Source organism: Monopterus albus, unplaced genomic scaffold (genome assembly GCF_001952655.1).
Source record: "Monopterus albus unplaced genomic scaffold, M_albus_1.0 scaffold33.1, whole genome shotgun sequence".
NCBI lineage: Eukaryota > Metazoa > Chordata > Actinopteri > Synbranchiformes > Synbranchidae > Monopterus > Monopterus albus.
Genome location: NW_018127913.1, coordinates 1,954,704 through 1,963,701, shown reverse-complemented (window position 1 = coordinate 1,963,701; position 8,998 = coordinate 1,954,704). Strand labels below are relative to the sequence as shown.

General features: G+C 39.9%; 1 protein-coding gene across 1 annotated transcript in view; it reads left to right on the top strand.

Moving 5' to 3' along the window:
* fxyd3 (FXYD domain containing ion transport regulator 3) overlaps window positions 1–8,998 on the top strand; it is a 17,539-nt gene that overhangs the window by 5,654 nt on the left and 2,887 nt on the right. Inside the window, exons 2-7 of the mRNA XM_020597269.1 lie at window positions 5,922–5,977; window positions 6,775–6,807; window positions 7,131–7,154; window positions 7,463–7,537; window positions 7,664–7,700; window positions 7,889–7,929. Of these exons, the coding sequence (XP_020452925.1) occupies window positions 5,944–5,977; window positions 6,775–6,807; window positions 7,131–7,154; window positions 7,463–7,537; window positions 7,664–7,700; window positions 7,889–7,929 (244 nt within the window). The 5' untranslated portion in view covers window positions 5,922–5,943. The remainder of the gene's footprint in view (window positions 1–5,921; window positions 5,978–6,774; window positions 6,808–7,130; window positions 7,155–7,462; window positions 7,538–7,663; window positions 7,701–7,888; window positions 7,930–8,998) is intronic.

The window sequence follows — 8,998 nt, the reverse complement described above, 5'->3', positions numbered from 1 at the left end:
CTCTTAGTCTGACCCATCACCCAGGGCCTGTTTGCTTTGGGAGACCCTACCTGGGGTATATTGCTCCCGACAACATAGCTCCTAGGATCACTTGGGTACTCAAACCCCTCCAGCACAATAAGGTGGCGGTTCAAGGAGGGGGCTGTAACTTATAAAATGACAAATTCCTGAGTGCACTGGTAAAGTGACAAGAGAAGCAAGTTCAATAAGATACGTTCAGCTGAGATAGAAGCAGATTGTCCATCACAGAGTGCAAAGCAGGATCACACCGTGTTGAGTCTGTTTAGTCAGAGAATTTCTTGTGTGTGTTTGGCACAGAGCACAATCCACTGCTGCTAATTTAGGAATGAAAATTGCCATTGAGAATAGGCAGCTGTCTTTGTAGTGCAGGATAGGAACACACACACACACCAGTGCCCTGCATTCAAACTGCTCAGTGGGGGGAGTGTTGGAAAAATATAAACAGGGGCTGGAGTCACACATACACACTGTGCACACCATAGACCAGAACGCAAGTCATGTGCACACTAAACAGAAACTGAATCTTTGACTTGTGAGATAAATTCACGCTAAGACACATATACACATTGTGTACATATTTATTAGATTTGTTGAGCAGTGTGTGATTCTCATACACACGTACATGATCAGGTTCATATGGTGCATGCCAGTGTGATTTGTGGATTAAAGAAGAGACAGGTGACAGGCCTGACACCTGGCTGTTGTAATGCTGGCAATGTGTGAAGCAAGCGTTCCAGTATGGGACAAATGTCTAATGACTTGAATGTGCCTGTTTGGGTGTATGTATAGTTTGTGCGTGTATGGTCTGTAAGTGTGTTGTCACCTGACTTAGCAGAGAGGAGTAAGCACCTGTCTCATGTTCAAAGCCAACTGGTGGTCCTTTCTCCATATGTCTACACTCTGTGTGTGTCTGTGTGACTGACAGAAGCAGTTTCCCACTTACAATTACAGATCAATACTAACGTTTTTGTCCGCTTACATATTTTCCTTACAGTTGTGATTTTAGCTTTGCTAACTGCAGGACCCAGGAATGTGATTGTTGTTGGTCCATTAGATATCTTGAAACAACTGGATAGATTACTGTAAAACCTGTTGTGGATATTCAAGGATAACAGAGGCCTGATCCTGTATTTTTGGTGATCTCATGACCTTTGCTCCAGTGACACTACCAGCAAAAATGGCACTTGTAAATTCAAAATATGTAAATGTAATTGGCAGCAGCACCTTCATGCTGCCCGGGATAGTAGTGTGAAACATGTTTATGTCAACTAAAGAAGAAATACAGTGCCAGTTTATGCGGTACACTTAGAGTCAATATTTGGTCAATATTTGGTCATTCTGTAGTTTGTGGTGCTGTTGAATTGTGTTGTGTTATACAGAGGAAGGTTTCCAATATATCGTCCACCATGTTTATATCAGTGCGGGCAGACTAAATATTAGAAACACCTTTCATTGTAACCTAATACAATTTAAACCACCACAAGCTGCAGCCTCCAAAATGACCAAACATTGAATCAACACTTTTCTAAAACAGTTTGAACAAAACCAGAACACTATTACCTTCATGACAGGACTGTTGTATGGGACTGTGATACTTTTAGCTGAGTGCTAATCAGCTGGCAAATGAGCAAAGTCTCTGAAGGATTTTCATAACAAAATCTGCATATTAAAGCTTTTTGTGAGCAAGTACTAGGTGGGTCCTTGACTAAGACATGATATGTTTGTACATTTAAAGGTTATGACTGTTTAAATTGTGCTGCAACTTATTGTGTAAACTCACTGGTGGATAAAAGGGAGAGTGAGAAGAAGCATGGGATGGAAGAGAGAAGAAGATAGTGTTGTAAGTGTGAGATGGGCTTAGGGCCTAGAAAGTCTGTGCTCCAGGGAGTTTGTAAATGGGTGGAAAAGTCTTAACAAAAGGAGAAGAGAGGGGATGGGTGAAGGAGTACGGACATATGGAAGTGTGTTAAAGGAGGGCAGTAGGACAGGAGGAGTTTAAAGAGGCTGGAGGGAATGTGAGAGAAGAGAAAAATGACAAAAGAACAGTATGAACAAACAACAGTTTCAAACAAACAGCTGATTCTTTTCACACAGGTGGGAAGGAGTATCGACAGAGGGAGACAGAGTGATAGAAGCAGAGGATATATAGAGGGCAGGAGACAAGAAAAGTGGAAAAACAGGACGGAAAAGAGATGTGAAAACATAAAATAGAGAGGGCCAGGAACTAGAAGAGCAGCGTGACAGAGCCAGAACAGAACGCTCTTTATCCTTGGGCTGAGCGGAGATGGTTACACTGGGAGTTTATGTCCAGGCGAAAGGAAGCTGTGCTTTAAATATGGCTCTGCAGAGATTTTTGGCTCTATTTGCCTATATCAAACTTTTTTCTGCAACTAAACAAGATTCTTAGTTGTTTTGTGAAAGTTGCATGTAGTGTCAGACTGTAACTACATTGGAGTGAAACAGTCGATTAATCGCTTAGTGGATTGGCAGCAAAAACCAGGGTGAAAAATATTTGCTGACCTGATGAAAATTAGACAAATTAAATAAAAAGAACTATGATGAAATGTTTGACATTTTTCATCAACAATTAAAAATTAAACGATAATGTGAAAGCCAGACATGTCAGTGGACATGTAGTACATCTTAATGCAAAGTCTTACTCAACGACCAGCAGCACCTGTGGAGTCTACACCCAGCCTTTGTCTTTCTTTGGTTTCTTACTCTTGCCCTGTGCACTGCCCTCACTCACCTGCTCTCCATCTGGGTACTCACCTCTCCAGCTTTTAAACCAGCAGCCAGTGTTTAGTTTGTGTTTGCTCACATCCATGCCTGTCCAGCCTTTTTTTATCCGCCATCCTGTTACTGTTACAAACAGTTTCTCGGACCTCGTCTCCACCTGCTCCCCACTGAAATGACTGTTGCTTTGCTTTGGACTTTCACTCGTTTTCAGATCAGTTGTCTGCTCCCTGTTGCTGTCTTTGTTTAGTTTCTGTCAACTTCCATTTTTTTCTCTGTCCTTATATTTACCCGTGGGTTTTATTAAGCTAAGCTCCACTTCCCCTACCCTGTGGGTTTCATGAAGTCGAGTCTTTTGTTCCATTTATATTTACCTGTGCTTTTCATAACGTCAGAGCTTTTGTTTGGCTGTACATTTCTCTCATGTGGTCAAGTCTTTAGTTTCCTTGTGTGTTTATCTGTGGGTTTCACTGAGTTTCATGAAGCCCTTTTTGTGTTCCACTGTTAACTTACTTCTGGATTTAATTCATTGAGTCCAGGTGTATTGTGTTCTCTTTGTGTTTGTGCCTCAATTTCCTATTGAAGTGTATAGATAAGTAAAACAGTTTCCAAACTATCACTTGTTCAGAAGTTGATTTAGCTGCTTGACTTGATACACTGAATGTTCTGTCTCTGTCATCTGAAGTTAGGGCGTCTTTGGAAGAAACGGGATTATGAACTAAATTCATCTACATTCCAATGAGAATTAAAGCAGACACTAACAAACTACTTTTTATTACTTGTTGGAGCTATAAAATGTCAGAAAGTAGTTAACAGTGACTGTCCTAAGTTACGCCTAAGTAATCAGGTAGTTCTGACAATCAGCTAATTAATTAAGCACTATTGTTTTGTTGCGCTCCTGAGTGACAGCACACCTTGTTGGACAGTATATTTCATTTTCATTTTTATGGGCAGTCAAACATACTGTATGTTATACACCTTACTTTACTCATCCACCAAGGTGCATGATCTTATTTCTGCTAGCCAGAGAGGGAATACACACCTCCAACTCTTCTGTCCTAGCTCCACTTTAGACTAACATTTGCTTTAGAATATGATCTTCAAACGGGAACAGGGAGGCGCCACATTTTCTAAACTCTATACTCTGTCTTCTCTCCTTTGCCCTCTTCTCACGCTGTCCTCAGCATGGCCTTTCAATAGGTTCACCTTCACTTTGCCCTCTGGCTGTCTTTCCCCTCTGCCTCTTCATGCTCTCTCTCTCCTCTCTCATCTCTGTGCCTCTCCTCTCCTGAGGTAAACCGCTCTCTAGTGGTTGTTGGCCTGTTTCCCGACCTCTACATTCCCTCTGCCTTGCCTTGGGTTGCTGAGGAGAGCCGCAAACAGAGAAGCACTCATCCTTCTCTTCTTTCTCGACTTCTGCCAAATTCCACATACCAGCTTGTTAGGAGGGCGACACATTGTTTTATTTACATCCTCCTTTACTGTGATCGCCAAGTCTGAAAGGTCACTGCTTCCTTTCAGACAGGTGTTAGATGGTTTCTCAACTCTGGTCATTTTAGTCGCTCTAATCATAGCGGATATGTACATGCAGTCAGTCCCTGGTGTACGGACTGAAATGGACAAGAAAGTATTCATCTCATCTTTTACAAATACATGGGATATTTTACAAAAGGGAATCAAACTATCAGCAATGGTTTGAATGGGTTTGTAAATTCATTGGTGCTTGATAACTTTTCTTCCTATTCCTGTTTTAGTTAATATTTTAACTTGATTATTACCTTGTTGTTCTGTAGTTTTATTGTATTATTTAGTGAACTGTGGAAATATTGTTGAATATTGTATCTGTATGCTGTTTTTGTAAACTTGTGTGCCGCCGTCTTGTCAGGGCTCCCTTAAGAAAGAGGTTTTAAACCTCAGTGGGATTTACCCTGATGAAATAAAGGTTAAAAAAATCTCAAATGGGAGAAACTTTAGATAAAAGATTAGGAATTATTTCCAGTTTCCTCACAGATTGTAATAAAAGTCAATTACACAAACAGAAGCCAGGCAGATCATACTGCTGTACACACTGAGTGAAGTAAGTGGAAAATCACTGCTGCATTGCCTAAGGTGTGCCTCCTCCTCCTCCCAGTGCACGTGGTACCGCTGCTGCTGTTTTACCATGGCAGCTAACACAACACAGAGAAGTCCAGACAATGTGTGGGATCTAACTGCTGTTGTCAGGAAATGTACGTGTTCACTAGAGATGACAAACGTGTGATTATTGTAAATTCTGTGTCACTGTCAGGGAGGAAGTCCTCTGTAAAATATGTCAGTTGACTGATGGTAGTGCAAAAAGACTCACAAAATGCACTATTCACTAATGTAGCCTAGAAATAAAATTAAAACAACATTATAGACAGAAATAGCTTTGGAAAGCTAAGTGCAGTTTAATAATATTCTCATGGATTTACCAGCAAATAGTAAAAATCTGGACAGCTACAGCACATGGGGACATATATTCAAATTAATGTAATCATCCTGTAACAACATGAAAGGGTAATAGTGAAAGAATATTGAGGCTTATACATGGCAGCACTGTTAATACATCACAGAGAGAGATTTAGTTGCCCTGTTAAGGATCCATTAGAGCACTTTGTACCCATCGACATCAGATCAGGTTTCTGTGTTTCTGAGTTTTAAAGAGTGTGAGAGAGACCACTTTGTGCCTGTCCAAATTAGATCAGATGTTTTTGTGGGAGGGCATTTGGATGCACGTAGTGTAAGAGTGATGAGTTTGTCTCATGCTTGCCAAATCATTTCAGCACCCCTCAGAAAACACAGAAGGGTGAAATACACTGCATCACATCTCTACTGACTTTGTTGGCTGGTATGAGCCAGTTTGTAATCAGCTTTCTAACGTGCACTCACATTTAAATTTCGATCATTTGTGCCACTGGGACGAGGACCTCATTATTCACATCATGTTATTGGGGCCAACTAGAGCCTTGTTCGCATGGCAATCTGCATGCATCAGTCAAAGCTACAGGTTTTTAGTTAATAAAAGATTTATTATTTATTTTTACTTAATGTGGTTGTTGTTGTTACAATAGCCAAGTCAGAATTATTAGCATTAGTCTAGTTGCCTTCTGAATTTCCTCTGATATCTGTATTTATCTCTACAGGTAAACAGCCTCACGTTTGAAGATGTCCAAGATCTGTGTTGTGGTGTTGATGACACGTGAGTTGTTTTAATTACACATTTACAGAAAGAGCCTCAAGAATACTTCATTAAATGAGTACATTCCTCTCTCCAAAAGGTGGAAAGTCAGTTGTTGGCACTGTCAATATGTACTAAAGTTGCATCCCTAGGCACTCATGACCTGTTTGCTCCCGCTTCCCCTTCACAAAGGACATTCTGCCTGGAGTCTGTCTTCTCCATCCACACCCTGCCCAAGTATCTCTGTTGTTGTGACTCTAAGTAGCATGTCTGGGGTGGGACAGAGGAGATCAGTCCATTGCTAGGGATTTTGATATGGCTTTGTCCCAGAGAAATAAACGGTGCCAAAGCAAATTCCAAACACTGTAAGCAAGATGGTGAATGAAGTGTTCTACAACTACAGTGCAGAAAAGGAAAAGGTGAAGGTAATGACATCCATATTTAGCTGGGCAAGGAGAAACAGACAGAGGTTCATGCGATATTCTTAAACCGATCTGGATTGCCAGTGAACACAGCAAAGATTTAAGAGGTGGTTTATTGACTGACACTGACTGTTCCAGTTGTCAGTGACTCTAAGGAGCAGATGTCTTTGCTCAAAGGTAACAGTAAAATGAAATGTTTAAGCTTAAAGAAATGAAAACAATGCAAGTGAAATTGTTTTTATTTCAACCTTAAAATCTATTTTTCTACTTAACAGGAATGGGATGTTTGTATTTTATTGTAATTATCTTCCTTAACTCTGATGTGCACACTTCGATTCCTCAAGCTGTGTTTCACTATGGTAATGTGTGTGTGTGTCTGTTTCTGGACTCCTGCAGTTGTGTCTGTGGTGTTTGCAGAAGAACAGAGCTGTAAGTACACTACCAGTTTTTTATTTCTTCTCTTCTCTTTTTTCATTTAAATAGCAAGGTTAATAGGTTTCATCACAGAGAACATCTGTCATCCCATCAAAAAATACTTTTCTTTACATTTTTGAGTGTTTTGTTTGTTTAAAGTTGAAGTGTTCAGACATGTCAATGATTAATGCGAGACTCAAACTAGGTCACTGTGTGTGTGCTCATCTCACTTTGTACTGCTGACTTTCTGACATCACCGATTATGTGGATGTTACTGTATGTCTCTGTTTATCTGTTGTCCAGCTTCTAACTGACGCTGTTCATTTCTGTTCCATCAGTGGAAGATGACCCATTTACCTTTGGTAATCTAATGGTTTTTATCTAATTCCATGTATTTAATTGTATTATTTAAAAGTTAATGGAACTGGGAAGATGATATGTGTCACTGGTAGTCATTGTATTGGCTATGAAGTGTAACAGAAGACTATAATAGTTACTATCAAGACTCACTTATTTGCATGTTTAGGTTTGTGTAAAAATAGCTTCTCACTTGACTTCTCACTTTTTAGTACTGAGTAATTTTCTTGTATGTTTCAAGATTGCAGTGCATTGTTAAATTAAACACATTTTTTGTATATCATCTGACGGTAAAGCTGATCTGTTTGTGCAGACTACTACAAACTGCGTGTTGGTGGCCTGATTCTAGCTGCTGTCCTCTGTCTCATTGGCATCACCATCCTGCTCAGTAAGATCCACATTACACACACACACACCCTTATTCACATATGCATTGATACACAGACTTGAAAAGCAGAATACACACAAAAAGCAATAGTAAAAGAGTTTCAGTGTGACTTTTCTTTTGTTCCAGGTGGCCACTGCCGCTGCAAGTTCAACCAGAACAAAAGGTGAACCTTCATCCAGTCAAACAGGAAAAACATGTGGTTAATTGCAGTGGGAAAGAATCAGTAATAGCATTTCCTTTGATATAATATTATAAAAGCAGCTTGTATTACCTAAAGAACATGGTGGAGTTTTCATGAACAGCAGGTGAAAATCATAACAGTCTACTTCTTACACACTCCTCTCTTTGCAGGAGTACAGGAAGAGGTGCTCAGCAGATGCTCACTGACCAAGGTAGCATACGTTCACCTACCAGCAACCCCGTCTTTGCCTTATTATTTGTCCCATGGTGCTGAACTGAGATGCCATGGACCTCGCTGTTCAACAGGTGGTGGGACTCTGGGTGTTTGGCAGGCAGAGAAAGGAGGGATGGCGAGGAGCGATAGGTGGTGTCAGAAGCAACCTTACCTCTGTCTTATGTAGTGATGCAGCCATAACAGATGCCCTTGAGGATTTGAAGATTACGCACATCCACGTCTCTCACAAGAGAGAGTTAATTTTAAGTCTCCAAGCTCAAGCTAATGTAACCCCTGATGGCACTGCTGATATCAGATGCTACTGGAAAACCAAGCTAGTTTCAGCAGCTTTGCTGTAGATAGGTGGCTCATATGGAAAACCACAGCATGTGCACAAACCTACAGGGACACTGTGCTCAATTTCCACTTGCATGGGCACAAAAACACTTATGTACTCTCTTTTGGCCACTCATTATCTAAGAATGAGTGGCAGTGAATTAATTGTCCACTTCATTTTCCAACTACAGAGAATGGGATAGATTATTACTATGAACATAAATACTTGCTTCACTTCCCATGATAAATTTCAGCCTAATTCAAACATGTTAATGCACACGTCAGCAGCCACATGTTCCCATGACCAGGAGATTGTATTTGATTCTGTTTGCATGGTTTGGGGATGCTAATAAATAATTCATAAAGTCATTCTTATTAAGAAATTAAATTAACTAATGAGGTTATACTCACTGAGTACTAAAGGCTTGTAACTCAGAAGCCACAAAACAGTATTTGTAAAAATAAATAACATAGAATAGAATCTTTATTGTCATTGTACACAGTACAACGAAATTGGGTGCAAACCTCAGGTGTAAAGAAAAATGTGTCAGTATCAAAAACAAAAAAAACTATAAACCACATAAAAATCACACTTATTGCACATTGACAGACATAAACTGCATAGGTCCATCTCCATATTGACAGGAATAAAATAATTATGTTAAATATGTTAAAAAGCTACAAACAACATTGTAGGGTACAGTACAATGTCACATATTTACTAAGAAATA